Source organism: Typopeltis vanoorti, chromosome 11 (genome assembly GCF_054136105.1).
Source record: "Typopeltis vanoorti isolate ZY-2024b chromosome 11, IOZ_Tvanoo_1.0, whole genome shotgun sequence".
Taxonomy (NCBI): domain Eukaryota; kingdom Metazoa; phylum Arthropoda; class Arachnida; order Uropygi; family Thelyphonidae; genus Typopeltis; species Typopeltis vanoorti.
This window is the reverse complement of record NC_143559.1, coordinates 50,580,462-50,598,354: the sequence shown is the minus strand read 5'-3', so window position 1 is coordinate 50,598,354 and position 17,893 is coordinate 50,580,462. Positions and strand designations below refer to the sequence as shown.

The following is a 17,893-nucleotide window of genomic DNA, read 5'->3' as shown; positions in this document are numbered from 1 at the left end:
ATGCTCTTTGTGAACAACTGCAGATCTAATGGTTTGGTCAAGTGTGAAAAAACAGCCAGTCCAGGTAGGCTCTATACTAGATTGTTTATGGATCAGAAATTTGCTGAGCTTATAGATGACAAGTATCGAATAGCTTACATGGCAAATAATAAAACGGAACACCAGAATTACCTAAATACTTTTGAACCACATTTCTCTATTTTGAAATTGGATCAATATAATGTTAAGTAAAAGCTTTTAGTGGGAGACGAATTTCATCACCCAGAGTGAGACCAGCACCCTGCATAGAGCAGGGCTTCTGGACTATATAAAAAATAAATAAAAATACAAATATATAATAGTCCGCACAGTTAGCCTAGTGGCTGTGCGCTTCGCAACCTGCCTGGGTAAGGAGTGTCCTAGGTTCGATTCCCATCGGAGACGTGAGGAGCTGAAGGATCTTCCTCGGCCATAGCCAAGTTAGTCGGGCTTGGGCATGGACAGTAGGGTTTTCCCCCCAGTTTCTCCTGGGAATTTTCATCCCGCAAAGCAGGCAAACCGGCCTTGAGAACACTACAGACATAGGATACACTGGGGTGTAGGGCTGACCACCTTATCCTGTGAACAGTTTGAGGTCCGATGATTAATAAACCCTCGACACCACAAGGTAAAAGAGAGTAAAAGGAAGATGAGATGAGACAAATATATATATACAAAATCAATAAAAAAATAGAAAAAATCTTCAGCCCATCCACAGTAAAAATGTACTACAGGTTTACAAATAAACCTTTTACAGGTGGGAGCCACAAAAAGCATTCAGGCTGTGCTAGGTTTTTTATTACTGTTTTTTATATCTGATTTGCACATGAAAGGTCACAAAACCTACAGCAGATCAGTGTCATGTGTGGACAAGAGGATAAGGAGGAATCTGTTTATAATCGGTTCATTTAAGTCCTAAATTTCTAGTCCATCCTTGTTTGTTTAGTATCCATGTGAATGTGAATGTGAATACCTAATAATGGGAATACACCAGTGAGGAGTGATCAGAAACACCAGTTGGTTCTCAGTATCTCAGGCTATGTGGAAGTCTTCCAGTAATATGGATTTGATTCTTAAGCTCTTTGAACAAACAACTCACTAACTGAATTTAAATTTTCTACAAAATATACAAATTACACATTACCAAGTACAGGATAACTACAAACGATCTGAACAAGTGCAAAAATGATTTCTAAAAAACACATAAAATTTCTTAATTCTGAAAGAAACAAGTAAAAGAATTTTTTGATACTTTATGAAAGTTCTCATTGACTCAGCAAATGAGGTGAATGATGATGTTGTTTGCATGGACAGAAAAACCAGAATTCCTTGGTGGAATCGGGACGTTAAAGAGGCAGTTATGGAAAATAAGAAAACACATCAAAAGTTCAAAGTTTCATGTGCTATGAGAATGCACAGAAAAAAATGAAAGAAAGAGAAATAATGTGTAAAAGTACCTAAACAAATATGGAAAGATTGGTCTCCCTACTACGTATTAGGCCTACTGGCCTGTTACAGAGCTATCTTTAGCCCTTCTAAGTCGTACCGTCTCAAGGATAAGGTGACTAGTCCTATGCCTCCTGGTATTTCTTATGACTGTAGCTGCGTATGTTCACGTGGCCAGTTTGCCTGCTTGCAGGAGGTAAAACCACAGATAAACTGGGGAGAAAAACCCTACTGTCTGTGCCCAAGACCGGCTAACTTGGCTATGTCTGAATAAAATCCTTAAGCTCCTCATGTCGGCGACAGGAATCGAACCCAGGACACTCCTTTCCCAGGCATATGGTTGCAGAGCGCATAGCCACTCGACTAACCGAGCGAACTGGAAAGATCGGTAGGAATATTAAAATATGTATATACACACATATATATAAGGAGAGTGGTAAAGTGCAAATGGGAGGCTACTGAAAAAGAATACTATAAAAGGAATCAGAAATTATAAAGGAGGCAACATGAAAACTGAATATAAAGATATTTTAGATGTTTGAAGTGCAGGTAATCCTCGTATAACACGGATGTTACGTTCCATAGAAATTCCGTGTTATATAAAGTCTGATCTGAGTCTCAGGTTATGCAAGACTCAGATCACATTGAAAAAGTAGGGTTATGTTCTGAAATCGTTTTTTTTTTTAAATTATATAAACAACAATGACATATCCAACAAAAATATATTTTTATTTAATTTAGGTAATTCATGTAAGTTAAGGAAACAAACTATGAAACAAATACATAGTATAAAATTATAAAAGTTACAAATTGTACGTAAACTTCATTGCAAATAATCATTAAATGTTTTTAGGCAAAATAAAATAAAGTGCATATAGTATTTTAATCTTTCATTGCACAAGGATGTGAGGATCGGTTAATAAACATTGGTTTGTCATGTAATCACCTGATGCATTACTAGAAAACAGTAAAGTAATTCTGTCTTTGGAAACTTTGAATCCAGGAGCTGACCTTTCATTTTTAGAAATATAGGTGCATTTTTGCATTTTTTCCACGAATTCATCCGCATTGAACACCTGGTCTGCACTATAAATTTTTATAAACTTTGAGAGCTTTTTGTTTAATAAGATTTCCATCCAAAGGAATTTTCTTTTGGGTGCAATTTTCTATCCAAATCATTCGCGATTTCTCCATTTTTTCCATTAGAATATTGGGTACATGAGCAATGCGTTTTGCACTTATCGTTTGCACTTATTATTTGACCCAGCAATGAACACTTTCTCGGATTTTATGTTCATTTGTTTGATTGTTCGAATTATTGATTCATTTAAATTCAAAGTCCTTGCAACAACTCCTGGTTTTTCTCCATTTTTCAACCAATCCATGATTTTAATTTTTTCTTCGATAGAAGTGAATTTTATTTTCGATGTTAGTTTTTCCCTTTTGTTGTTGTGGCCATTACTATAAGAATCATTTTTTTACATAAAAAAAAGGATTACATATTAATTATGTATGTAACTCACTAGAAAATAAAGTGCTCAGCTTGAGATTAACACACTTATGATTTTAATGCCCTTTCCTGGGAAAACGAAGACAATTTTCAACAAAAAACACTTTATACAGTAAACAATTGATGAACATGCATGCTAAAGGGTATGCAATAATGCAATGAGCACATATCATTGCATGAAGTAAAAAAAGCAATAAAAAATCTGAAATATGGAAGGGCAGCTGGATTGTGGAAAAACAATTCTTGATGAAAAACAAGTTGGGTTGTCAAATATGATTGTCAGGAACAGATTTTCACATAAAAGACAAAGTCAAACAGATGAGAAATCATGGTAATATATCAAGGATCTGTATTCAAGATTTGTAGAGCTGGAAAAGGCTTATCATAAGAAGTCTAATGAAAAGCTGATCAACTTGCTACAATTATGTGTAAACAGAACACGACACAGAGCTATAATGCATGGTCTATATTATTGCATGAAAAAAGTGCAGTCAGGATTAATAAAAAGCGAAAAAAATAAATATCACGGATATTATTATTTTACCTTATAATGAAATTAAATTGTATGTCAGCAGTAATGAAAGAGATGCTGGAATATGGTATATGTAAAATCAGGTATAAGACAAGAATCTACACTATCTCCACTTTTATTATCTATATGAATCACAGTAAGGTAGATAGTGGCATTGAACCTAACATCAAATTTTGAGATATTAATTGCAGCTCTATTTTATGCAGATGATTGTTATACTCTTAAATAAAACCTGTATAAGTCAACAGATTTCTTATTTAAATTGAATCATTGATGTAACAAATTTGGCACATGAAAATTAGCTCCATCCTAAATGAAAATCTATAGAACAAGAAAAACATTTCATCTATTTAGCTAACGTCTTTTTTTTAATTGAAAATGGAAAATTAAATATAGAAATTGATAATGGAATAATTTGACAGGGGAGTCAAAGGAATAAATTTATATAGAATAAGAGAGAAATTAATCAAACCACTACAGCAGATATATACAAGACAGTGTCCAAACCAATTCTGACCTATGGATCTGAGAGATGGGTTAGACATACAACAGTTGATAAAAGACAGCAGATATAAGAAAATGGAGAATAATCAGGAGAAAGAACAGATGACATTAATGATAAAATCATATTAAAATGATTAGGAATAAACCTGACATTGTTAGCATTCAGGAATGTGCGAGCAGAACTAATCTACAGTGGTATGATCACTTCAGAGCTGCTCAGAAAAGGGTAGCAAAACAGATGTTTGATGCAAACAATGTGCCTTAGAAGAGCCCAAAGCATAAGATCTGACATTACAGCATAAGACCTATTCAGAGCAAAACTGTTCATTGGAAGGTAGCAATAATGTAAACTTATTATGTAGTACTATCATAGTGGCCTGTACCCCTAGGTGTACAGTAACGGTAACAAAATTAAATTACACAATTTATTGCAGGTCATACTAGCCAGAGCTAGAAGAAAAGTTAGGATCAGCTCAAGGAAGAAGAAATGGGGAATAGCAATACAGTGCTATTTTTATTTCAGTTAGAAATGTTCATTAGCATTATAGCAAATTCATTAGGTAGCTTCTTGGAGCATCATGCAAAAACCATAATCCATTGGGGGGGGGGGGGTGAATATGTATTTTTCCTTTTTTTAAGACAATTCTTCCAACCATAGAAGCTTAAGTCTGTTTCAGATATGACACACAGTATTTTTTTTTTAAACTCACACCTGGCAACTAACAAGCACAGTAGTGATTTCACACTGGGTAATGAAAATCATCTATCGCCCAAAGAAAATCATAATATCCATACTACAGTGGAATTTGAACTTACAGTCTGTTGACCCCCCCCCTCCTCTCCCCAATCAATAATTGGAACAAATTGGGTTTAGATTGTGAAACTTTACATAAGATTATTATTTAAAATAAAGAGTCAATAGGCTTCATTTTGGCGATGTAAAACATTATTTAATTAAGGGGATATTAGATCCCACATTGTTTTAAAACCGAATAAGAGACTCAAGGATCAGAATCGAAGAATTTCATGCCGAATATAGTAACTATAAACGTATCGGCGACTACTGGCATGAGCTAAAGCACGTAATACAAACTAGGGCAACTCGCCGCAAAGGTGGAGAAACTTCTGATCGCTATTCTTAATATTTTTCATAATGTAAAACCCATCTCCTAGGAGATGTATGATGTTATACATTATAGTGGGAGGTCACTACCCAGACCAGTTTCGATCTTTATTGAGATCTCATCGGTGAGTAGCTAGACCAAAGTACAATACTAAGGGTATAGTGAAAAGACTTATATACTCTGCTACATCAGTTGTTAAAAAGGTGCATCCATAAATTATTATTTAAAATAAAGAGCCAATAGGCTTCATTTCAATGTAATTAAGGGGATATTAGATCCCACATTGTTTTCAAACCGAATAAGAAACTCAAGGATTGGAATCGAAGAGTTTCATGCCGAATATAGTAACTATAAACTTATCGGCAACTGCTACTGTGAGTAGTTTCTCCACCTTTGTAACGAGTTGCCCTGGTTTGTACTATATACTTGAACTACGTGCTTTAGCTCACGCTAGTAGTCGCCGATACGTTTATAGTTACTATATTCGGCATGAAACTCTTCGATTCCGATCCTTGAGGTTCTTATTCGGTTTTAAAACAATGTGGGATATGATATCCCCTTAATTAAATAATGTTTTACATAAGATTTTTAAACTTATTTTAGACTAGAAGAGAGAAGAGCAACATTCTCTTAATGTGAATTTTCGATCAACTATATTGATCGCTGTAAGATTAGAACCTTACCTTCCTAAATCAGCACCGCCAAAATTACCTAATGAACAAGTATGTAAAATATAAATACTATAAAAAAAATAAATATTCAAAAAAAATTAATGTTTATTTTTGTAATATTTCTATTTATTATCTTTTTTTTTTATTTTGCCTACAAATATTAATATATAATTATGAATAGTCAGTTTGATTACTTTATTGCTATATTACATGGAGGCGGTTCATAATAAAAGAATTGGGATTGGCCAGAATCCTGAATAAAACAATTGTGATTAATGTATTATGACTAGTTTGTGTTAAAACTCTATCTTCTCTTTATGGAACTGGCTAATTCACTGCAATGCTTTTATCCTAAATTCTTGTGTCCTAGTCATAATTCAAAGTTGATATTTCCAACTAAATTACAAATGTTGAGTTATCTTTAGGCACAATTTTTACTGAAGATGGTAAACTAAATATAGAAATAGACAACAGAATCAGCAAAGCTGGTATCGTGGGAAGTCAATTGAATAAATTCATATGGAATAAGAAAGAAATAACACTAAATTAGCTGTATACAAGACTGTGTTCAAACCAATTTTAACTTATGGATCTGAGAGCTGGGTCAGAAGTAAAACACTTGACCAAAGACTAGAGACCGCAGATATGAGAGTCCTGAGAAAGATTAGAGGCGTGAACAGATGGCATCAATGGCAGTATCATATTAAAAATGAGGATATTAGGAAAGAACTTGACATTGTCAGCATCCAGGAATGCGTTAGCAGAGCTAATCTCAGATGGTATGGTCACTTAAATAGAATGGGAGAGGAAAGATTAGCAAAACAAGTGTTCTCTGCCAGGTTGGCAGGAAAACGACCCAGAGGAAGACCAAGATATAGGTGGATTGATACGGTACAAAGTGCCTTAGACGATAGAAATATAAGATCTGATAATGTTGGGGTCTTGACAAGTAACAGACTGATTTGGAGGAAAATTGTAGATAGGAAGTTAGTAATGATGTAATTTTTTCATGTAGTACTGTCATATCCTGTACACCCCTTGAGGGTACATGGCAGGAATTTGATGATGATGATGAGTTATCTTTAAATGTGCTACAGACACACTACAATAATGAAGAAAAAAAAATAGCATTGCATTTTATAAAGTTATTAGAAAACAGTAAAGGAGTAACATTACATTGTAATACTGATTATAATGTAATTAATATTTTACAAGCCAATATCAAGAGGATCCTACTAACTGCGATAAGCAGTTAATTAATCAAAATTCTTAACATTTGGCATATAAATTTTAAAAACCAAGTAATAGTTTATTTCTAGGACCACAACTGTACTCAAGTAAATGTTACCACTTCTCAGATTATATATGTATTTTATCTTAAAAGATAAAATTTCCAATTTTCTGAACAAGAAACATGAATACAGCAGTGATGTAATGATCATTATGCCTTTAGTCATCTCATCCTCCACACATACTGCCATTAAATCAATTCCTGCTCCAGCAAGATACCAAACAACTTCTGCTCAAAGTCCTATAACACCAATGGTCATTCCTATAGCAACACTTCCTGACCTCCAGTATGGAGGTCAGGAAGTGTTGCTATGCATGGGAAAAAAAATTGTGACCTATACTAAAAGAAAGTCTCAAAGTTTTTCCTACCACCATTTGAACCAGCACTAACACTGTGCAAGAAAGGAATCACTGAGTAGACTAAAAATGGTGATGCCAAGAGAAAGCTCTGTGTGTGGGGGGGAGACTTCAAATCAAAATTCACTCAAGATGCAATTTTTAATGCATTTTGAAAAGCCTTCACACCATCCATGAGCACTATCATGGCACAAAAAGTTTCAGAAATTAGAAGCATTCTTCATTAGAAAGAAGCAGCCAGTCATGCACACTGAGGAGTATACATGATTATCTTAGCAAATTTCCCATATCACTGGATTGATAGGAGTGGTCTTATGGTGCACCTCCCCCCATCTCAATCATCACACATTACACTAGTGGACTTTTAAAGAGAACATAAACACTTATCAGGGATGCTGACACAACCATGCTCTCTGACTCATAGCAGAAATGGAGTTTTGAATGGATCTGATATGAATAAAAAATTGTGTTCTGATTGAGCCATATTATGTGTAAGGAAAACTCTTATAAGTCTGCTATCATTCGAGATTTTATACCTTATACCAGAAATAAAGGAAAAGAAAAAAAAAGAAAAGTAAATAAACTAATTTTAATCATAGAATCGTAAAGGAAAGAGAACTGTAAAAGATATCAGAGATTATAAAGGTGACATGAAAACTGAAGATAAAGATTCTAGATGTCAGAAATAATTACTTTCAATGATTACTAAATGAAACAAGCAGTGACAGCATAGTGCTGAAAAACATTCAAGAGAAATGCAATCAGGAGTACATATCAATACTTGCCATACAAACAAACAAAACAAAAAAAAAAAATCATTGAAAACCTGAAATGTGAAATAGCAATTGGAGTACAAGATATTTGACCAGAAATGATCAAACATGGAGGGTACAAAAGTTTCACAGTGTATACACTAAACATACAAATTTAATTCTTTGTATATTTTATCATTTATCTTCTGGTCTTTTAATAATAAAAGTATTTTATTTTTATACAAATTTATTGTTTTAATACTGACCATATTGTAATGCGTACAAACATCTTACATTCTTTGCCTGCCAGTTTCGCTAGCAAACTGTCTAGCTTTTTCAAGGCATTGACGGAAAGGAAAAGCATAAAAAAACTAGTAAATGAAAATTGAAAGGAACATAAAAATGTTGTAAACAATCTAGTAGCTAAGGTTACACGTACGCGTGACAGAGACTGAAAGGACTTATTGTTCTTATTCATTATCACGCATGCGTGTTTGTTGTAAACGCGTAATGTGATTACTGGCTATCTGTAGTTCAGATGGATTTAGAAAGAGGATCAGGTTTTACCAGGTACTATTCTGAACACGAACTGTTCAGAATAGTACCCTGATTTCTGTTGAGGTTTCTGCCGGTTATTAACACTATTGTGGCTTCCTTGAATAAATGATGTCTGTATTCGTCATCCAAATATGGCATGGAGCTGTTTTGCCACTCTATCGTGTGGTTAGACGTACAGAAATGATGTGCTAAGCCGGAAGAAATACTTCTGTTGCGGTTTACATCACCAACACGTTCTTTTTGTCTGATCTCCAAACTCCGTGAAGTTTGTCCGATGAAGGCAAGACCACAGGAGCATCATCATCATCAAATTCCTGCCATGTACCCTCAAGGGGTGTACAGGATATGATAGTACTACATGAAAAAAATTACATCATTATTAATTTCCTATCGACAATTTTCCTCCAAATCTGTCTGTTACTTGTCAAGACTCATTATCAGATCTTATATTTCTATCGTCTAAAGCACTTTGTACTGTATCAATCCACCTATATCTTGGTCTTCCTCTGGGTCGTTTTCCTGCCAATCTGGCAGAGAACACTTGTTTTGCTAATCTTTCCTCGCCCACTGCACAACTGTACTCAAGTAACATTTACTTGAGTACAGTTGTGGTCCTAGAAATAAACTATTACTTGGTTTTTAAAATTTATATGCCAAATGTTAAGAATTTTGATTAATTAACTGCTTATCGCAGTTAGTAGGATCCTCTTGATATTGGCTTGTAAAATATTAATTACATTATAATCAGTATTACAATGTAATGTTACTCCTTTACTGTTTTCTAATAACTTTATAAAATGCAATGCTATTTTTTTTTCTTCATTATTGTAGTGTGTCTGTAGCACATTTAAAGATAACTCATCATCAAATTCCTGCCATGTACCCTCAAGGGGTGTACAGGATATGACAGTACTACATGAAAAAATTACATCATTACTAACTTCCTATCTACAATTTTCCTCCAAATCAGTCTGTTACTTGTCAAGACCCCAACATTATCAGATCTTATATTTCTATCGTCTAAGGCACTTTGTACCATATCAATCCACCTATATCTTGGTCTTCCTCTGGGTCGTTTTCCTGCCAATCTGGCAGAGAACACTTGTTTTGCTAATCTTTCCTCGCCCATTCTGTTTAAGTGACCATTCCACCTGAGATTAGCTCTGCTAACGCATTCCTGGATGCTGACAATGTCAAGTTCTTTCCTAATATCCTCATTTTTAATATGATATTGCCATTGATGCCATCTGTTCACGCCTCTAATCTTTCTCAGGACTCTCATATCTGCGGTCTCTAGTCTTTGGTCAAGTGTTTTACTTCTGACCCAGCTCTCAGATCCATAAGTTAAAATTGGTTTGAACACTGTCTTGTATACAGCTAATTTAGTGTTCCGACTAATTTCTTTCTTATTCCATATGAATTTATTCAATTGACTTCCTGCCATACCAGCTTTGCTGATTCTGTTGTCTATTTCTATATTTAGTTTACCATCTTCAGTAAAAATTGTGCCTAAGAAGCTGAAATGTTTTACTTGTTCCACAGGTTCTCCATTCACAACACAGTTGACATTTTCAATGATTCTGCCTATTTTCATTGTCTTTGTCTTTTTATTGCTGACCTTCATACCATATCTATTACAACAGCTATTCAATTTAGTCAGAGAATCTTGCAGACTTGTAGCGGATTTATTTAGAAGTATAACATCATCTGCATAAAGCAAAGAGCTGACATTAACATCTCCAATTTTGATATCAGGTTTAATACCACATTCCTTCATAATGTGATCCATATAGATAATGAATAACAGAGGGGATAATGTACATCCTTGTCTCACACCAGATTTAACATTAAACCATCTTCCTGTACTTCCTTCAATTCTAAATGCTGACTCACAACTCAAATAAAGACTAAGTATTGCTTGATATAATGCCCCATTGACACCATATAACTGCAGCGTATTGAATAGCTTCTCTCTTGGCACCTTGTCATATGCCTTTTCCAAATCGACAAAACTTAAATACAGATCTTTGTTATATTCCCATGCTTTCTCGACTATTTGCCGTACAGTGAAGATCTGATCCTGACAGCCTCTATTTGGCCTGAATCCAGCTTGTTCTTCACCAAGCTTTTCTTCCACAATTCTTCTCAACCATTTCTCAAGTATACTTGCATAGATCTTGCCAGGAACACTCAGTAGGGAAATACCTCTGTAATTCTCACATTCAGTTTTATTTCCCTTTTTATATATGGGTACTATGAGAGCTCTACTCCAATCATCGGGAATTCGTCCCTCTGTCCAGGCTTTCTGAACTATGCAGTGCAGCCACTGTAAGACTCTTATACCACCATACTTCAGCATTTCTGGTCGAATATCATCTACTCCTGCTGCCTTTCCACATTTCAAGCCTTTGATGGCTTTTTCTACTTCAAGTATGGATATGTATTCCTGACTGCATGCCTGGTCAGTGTTTTTTATCACTGTGCTGTCATCACTGCTTGTTTCATTTAGCAGTTTTCCAAAGTAATTACTCCATACTTCAAGGATATCTTTTTCTCCTGTTTTCATTTCACCTTTATCATCTCTAATTCCTTTTACAGCACTCTTTCCTCCATTCCTAAGCTTCTTCAACAACCTCCAGAATATTTTGCCACCTTCTTGATATTTATTTTCTATATTCTTGCCAAAGTCCTCCCATGACTTTTGTTTAGCTAGTTTTACACACTGTTTAGCTTTCTTACATTTGTCTCTGTATTCTGTAAGAGTAAAAGCTGACTTATTTGCCAGGAACTTTTGATATGCTTTCTTCTTTTCCTTCACTGCCTCTTTAACTTCCTGTGTCCACCAGGGAGTTCTGATTTTTCTATCCTTGCACACAACCTCACCACATGCCTCTCTGGCAGAATCAATCAATGTTTCCTTCAGACTTTGCCACTGAATCTCCAAGGTTTGATTCCTGTTCTCAAACTCTTTCATTTTCTTTTCAATAATATTTCTGTATTTTAGTCTACAGTTCACATCTGAGAGCTGCTCAACTTTTATTCGCTTTAAAACTTTCTTACATGTTATTCTTTTCAATATGAAATTCAATTTTATCCTGCTCAAGACTAAATAGTGATCACTTCCAATTTCAAATCCTCTGTACACTCTTGTGTCCTGCACCAGGGAGAAAACATCACTATCAACAATAACATAGTCAATGAGACTTTTCTTATTCCTCTCTCCATGTGAATTTGTGCACATTTTTATGTTGGAACATGGTGTTAGTAATAACCAGTCCATGTCCTGAGCAGAAATCCAACAGATATTTGCCATTATTATTAGCTTTGCTCTTTTCTCCAAATTTTCCCAAAATATTTTTGTGTGTCTCACAATCATTTCCTACTCTACTATTTAGATCCCCAACAAGGACCAACTTTTCCTTTTTCATTGTGTCAGTTGCTTTTTCTAAAGCCTCAAAAAATTCCTCCACTTCTACCTTAGTAGAACCTTCTGTGGGACCATAGGCACAAATAAGTCTCATTGTCCAGTTCCCCATTCTCATATTTGCCCACATTACTCTACTTGAGACTGACTGCCATTCAAGAAGATTAGCCTCGTATTTTGTGTTGAATACTATGGCTACTCCTTCTTTTCCTCGATTGTCATTGCCTGAATATAACATTTTGTATTTATTGCTCAGAAAGATCTCACCAGTTTTGGTCTTTTTTGTTTCAGTCACCCCTATTATGTCGATCTGGTACTTATCTAATTCCTCAGCTAGCTCCATTTCTTTGCCATTCAGGCTTCTTACGTTGATAGTACCGATCTTTAACTCTGGTGATGTTGAGTTGGGGTTTGTTTTCAGATTTGTTCCAGTAGCTGACTTTTCGCTGTTCACCCTGGTTCCCTGGCGAAAACAACGGGGGCCTTGTTTAACCGGGCGACGCCCCAGCCGGCATGAAATTTTGTCATGTTGTACCATCATTTTTTATTTTGGTTTAACCAATAAGAATACAATTTGGTCGACTAAATCCCAAATTGCCAGCCCATCCTCGTTCGTTCAGTATCAAAGTAGATACCCAACAGGGTGCACCACGAGAAGGTGAGGATTGGACATTAGGTCAGAAGCCCTGGTCGGTTCTCCGCATTCCTTTAAAGGCTATGTGGAGGTCTCCTCTCAGTTATACAGCTTTGACCCTTAACCACCCCGACCACAGGAGCAAGGAATGTAATATACTCCTGGATATTTGTAGAATGGCACCTTATCTTTTGGGGATCCTAAAAGCTGTCTGATGCTGGTGGTTGGTTTGAGGACCACTCTGATGTTGTAGGCTCTTAGTATTCTGGCTATTTGATAAGAAATTGACCTGATGAAAGGGATCACTACAGTAGAAATGTGCTGGGAGCTTGATTCTTCTTGTCTGGGGTTGTCACCGTATAGATATTTTTTGATGATATTCGGAGGATATCCATTTTGTGATAATGTGTTGGCTATTGTTGGCTATTAGTGAGAGTTCAGTCTGTGTATCCTCCTCTTTTAATATAAACTTTCAGGCTCTATTTTTCAACATGTATAATATTAATTTAAACAGTGTATACACTACATAATTTGGATTACCCAAAGGGTAGACAAGGGTATACGTCATCCAAATATGGCATGGAGCTGTTTTGCCACTCTATCGTGTGGCTAGACGTACAGAAATGATGTGCTAAGCCAGAAGAAATACTTCTGTTGTGGTTTACATCACCAACATGTTCTTTTTGTCTGATCTCCAAACTCGGTGAAGTTTGTCCGATGAAGGCAAGACCACAGGAGCAAGGAATGTAATATACTCCTGGATATTTGTAGAATGGCACCTTATCTTTTGGGGATCCTAAAACCTGTCTGATGCTGGTGGTTGGTTTGAAGACCACGCTGATGTTGTAGGCTCTTAGTATTCTGGCTATTTGATAAGAAATTGACCTGATGAAAGGGATCACTACAGTAGAAATGTGCTGGGAGCTTGATTCTTCTTGTCTGGGGTTGTCACCGTATAGATATTTTTTGATGATATTCGGAGGATATCCATTTTGTGATAATGTGTTGGCTATTAGTGAGAGTTCAGTCTGTGTATCCTCCTCTTTTGATATAAACTTTCAGGCTCTATTTTTCAACATGTATAATATTAATTTAAATAGTGTATACACTACATAATTTGGATTACCCGATTAGAGGTTCAAATTCCAGGTAATTAAAGTAGAGCTCTCATGGTGCCCATCTATAAAAGGGAAATATAGTTGGGTTCAAGCCAAACAGAGGTTGTCGGGATCAGATATTTTCACTTTAGGACAAATAATTTTGTAGAAATGAAAAAGGCATGTGACACGGTGCCAAAAGAAAAGTTGTTCAAAATAGTGCAATTACATGGTGCAAATGAGACATTATATTGAGAATTACATGGTCTTTGAGCTGTGAGTCTGCAGTTAGAACTGAAGAAGATACAGGAAGATGGTTGATGTTGGAAACCTGGTGTGAGACAAGGGTATACATCATCTATATGGATCACATTATGAAGGAAAATGGCATTAAATCGGATGTCAAAATTGCAGATGTTAATCTCAGCTCTTTACTTTGTGCAGATGATGTTATACTCCTAAATAAATTCGGTACTAGTATGTAGGATTCCCTGACTAAACTGAATAACAGTTGTGATATCATCACAACTGTATATCATCACAACTATATCAAATTTATCACAGCTGTGATAAATTTGGTATGAAAGTCAGTAATAAAAAGACAAAGATAATGAAATTAGGCAGAAACACAGAAAGCATAAACTGCATCCTGAATAGAGAACCTATAGGACAAGTAAAGCATTTCAGCTATTTAGGCACAATTTTTAGTGAAATGGCATATTAAATTCGGAAATAGACAACAGAATTACAATGCTGGTATGGTAGCAAGTGTGCTGTATAAATTTACATGGAACAAGAGAGAGAAATTAGTCCAAACTAGCTAAAGAAGACAGTGTTCAAACCAGTTCTAACTTATGGATTTGAGATTTGACCAATGAATAAGAGAAAGATTAGGGTAATGAACAGATGGCATTAGTGGAAGTATCATATTAAAATGAATATATTAAGAGAGAACTTGACATTGTTAGCATTCAAGAATATGTGAGCAAAGCTAATCTCAGGTCACTTAAGCAGAATGGGACAGGAAAGTTTTTTTTTTTCTTCTCTTTCTTTCTTTTCAGGATGGCAAGAAAAAGACCCAGAGGAAGACCAAGATCTAGGTGAACTGATACAGCAAGAAGTGCATAAAGAGACACAAGATCCGATAATACTGGCATCATAACAGGTAACAGATTAATTTGGAGAAACACTGCTGACAGGAAGTTCACCTAAGTATCTAAGAAATACTCAGTACAACTAAAAGGGAAAAACATAACATAATAATATAAGAATAATATAATATAACATAAAATGCACAATATATCCAGAATCTTTCTATATTCTGGAAAGTGTCCCAATAACTTTAGGTAATAAATGGTCAACCAATTCTGAATTTGAGGAAAAAAATATATATATTTATAAGGAAACATTAGCAGATTTAAAAAGTATCTCCCATAAGGGAAATAAATGTAGGCCATCAGGCCTATTTAAGTTTGGACAATGTAGTAACATTTCACAATTTTTTTTTTATTTTTTAAATAGAGGTGTTCCATAATCAATCTGCTCTTATGTAGGATTTGTCTTATTCCACAGGATTCTGTGCTTAGTAGATAGCAGTTCAGCAAGGCCAGATTGTCCAAAATAAGGTGGGTCACAAAAGCAAGGATATGGAAAGATGCTTGGAAATTTAGCAGAAGCTTATCTTTTGGTGAAGAAAGAAAAGAGGAGATTTTTCTGACAGAACAAACACTACAGAAATGTTGAAAGGCTTTAAAATTTTTGCAGTATGTTTAGATAGTTCTTTAACATATTCACACATATAAGATATTTCTTTATAATATTAAAAACTAGGATATTAGGAAAGAACTTAACATTATTAGAATCCAGGAATGTGTTAGCAAAGCTAATCTCAGGTGGTATGGTCACTTAAACAGAATGGGAGAGGAAAGATTAGCAAAACAAGTGTTCTCTGCCAGGTTTGCAGAAAAAGACCCAGAGGATGACCAAGGTATAGGTGGATTGATACAGTAAAAAGTGTGCCTTAGTTTGTGTGAGTTTTTTCTTGTAACACTGAGAAGTCAAGACTGCCATCCAAATGATGAAAAAAATCAGCAGATCCAAAAATGCTAAGTAGTTTTTTTCTTTTTTCTATAAAGAAAGTGTATTCTGGAATGAACTATATTTATTCTGTCTAAAAACTTTTCTGGATCAGAAGAACCACTCCAAACTGCAAAGAAGACATTGACCTATCTGTACCAAAATTTAGGTATGAGAGAAACATACTGCTGAGAAGAAGTTGTGTGAAGCATTCCATAATATATTTCTTGGTCAAAAAAACCAATGAGCCCTTTTTAGATCTGCTGATTCTTCATCAACTGGATGGTTGTCTTCAGTGTTTCAGAAGAAAAACTCACATGGGCCATTATATTCATGCAAAGTTGCACCTTAAAGTTATTAAGGTGTAAAAAAAGTATGTGCACTTTTACGAAAGCAAATAAAGCCAAAACATACAGTAATTAGTCTCGCCCCTTCCACAAAGGGAGGTTACTCACATCTGAGTCAGAATCATGACTATCTTCATCAGCAGATGGAAACTCAAGTCGCATCAAAAGAGCTCTATCCCAGTGGGGAGGTAATTCTTCTTTATCAAGATACATTACAGCTTTTTCAACAGCTAAAAAATGCAATCATATAAAGGTAAATTAATATTTAGAATAAATTTAATGAACATTTCTGGTTTTCAAAATTTTTGAAACAAAGAAACATATAAGCTTTATTTATTAATAAGGAATTATTAATATACTTTAATTTTATACTTTCTTCTAATTTCTTTTCAAGGCTACTTAGATTAATGAACCTAATGAGCTTTCATTGCATTTTTGTTTGTACTGTTTTTAGCTTTCATTTAATTGAATGAAAAACTAAGATGAAATCCACTTCATTTATATCAATATCATTTTAAACAGCTAAACAGAATATTTATAAATTACAAGTTAGAAAAAGGGCTGTAATTAAATGAAAACTAAAGTATTCTACTTGAATAATCCAACAACATAAGATCATTAGAAAAAGAATAAATTTGCTATTACACCACCATGGTGTGTAATGGAAGAATTCCACCATCACTTTTGTAATGGTAGAATTCCTCCACTGCTCAGTAGGTATTGCTGACACCTTTTGGTTGGGAAGACCTAGGTTTGAATTCCATGTAAGATGCAATGAACTTTTATCACGATTTTTGGGTATAGATGAGTTAGCTGGTCTCGTATGAAGGCAAAAGGGATTTTCCCTTCCAGAAACTCTGGTTGTTCACCCTGAAGAACAGAAAAATCAGGACAAAATATCTCAAAGAATCACACCAACAAGTAGGGATAAGGAAGTTATTATCCCTCTTTATAATATGATGACATCTGGGATGTGGTCACCTGGATTTCTTGGAGATGTGGAAATAGTGGAGAGGATAGAAGAGGGTGACCAAAATGGTGACTGTTTTGTTAAGTTATTCCCTATGGAGATAGAGTGAATGTGTGTGTGTGGGGGGGGGGGGTTACAAAGTTCAGCTAACAGATAGAAAAGAGGGATATGATAGAAGCATAAGATGATAAAGGGATTTTATAGAGTAAACTGCTAAAGAAATTTTCCAATATACATAACTAGATGGGAGAAAACAATTGGTCACTCCTGGAAGTTGTGTATGAGTGAATTAATAAGGATATAAGTACTAGATCTTTGCTTGGATAGTGATAAATGAGTGGAGTGAATGAGTGCTTTATTGGTGAACAATCTTTAAGGAGATATATGACAGGCATTGTGTCAATAATGTTAATTTTGGATTCCCACTATAGCTAATTCACTCACTATAATAAATTACTGAAAAGTCCAGCCAAAGTTTCATAACACAAATATTATCAGTGTTACTAAAAAGGGAATTCACTACAATAAACCAAAAATAGAAAACTGTTGTGTTTCTTCAAAGTCTGCTACACAAGAGCTGACT

General features: G+C 35.0%; 1 protein-coding gene across 2 annotated transcripts in view; it reads right to left on the bottom strand.

Moving 5' to 3' along the window:
- LOC150101569 (uncharacterized) overlaps window positions 1-17,893 on the bottom strand; it is a 288,212-nt gene that overhangs the window by 156,534 nt on the left and 113,785 nt on the right. For both annotated transcript variants that reach the window (XM_090400919.1, XM_090400920.1), the window contains exon 9: window positions 16,449-16,570. In XM_090400919.1, coding sequence (XP_090257045.1) covers window positions 16,449-16,570 — 122 coding nt within the window. The remainder of the gene's footprint in view (window positions 1-16,448; window positions 16,571-17,893) is intronic.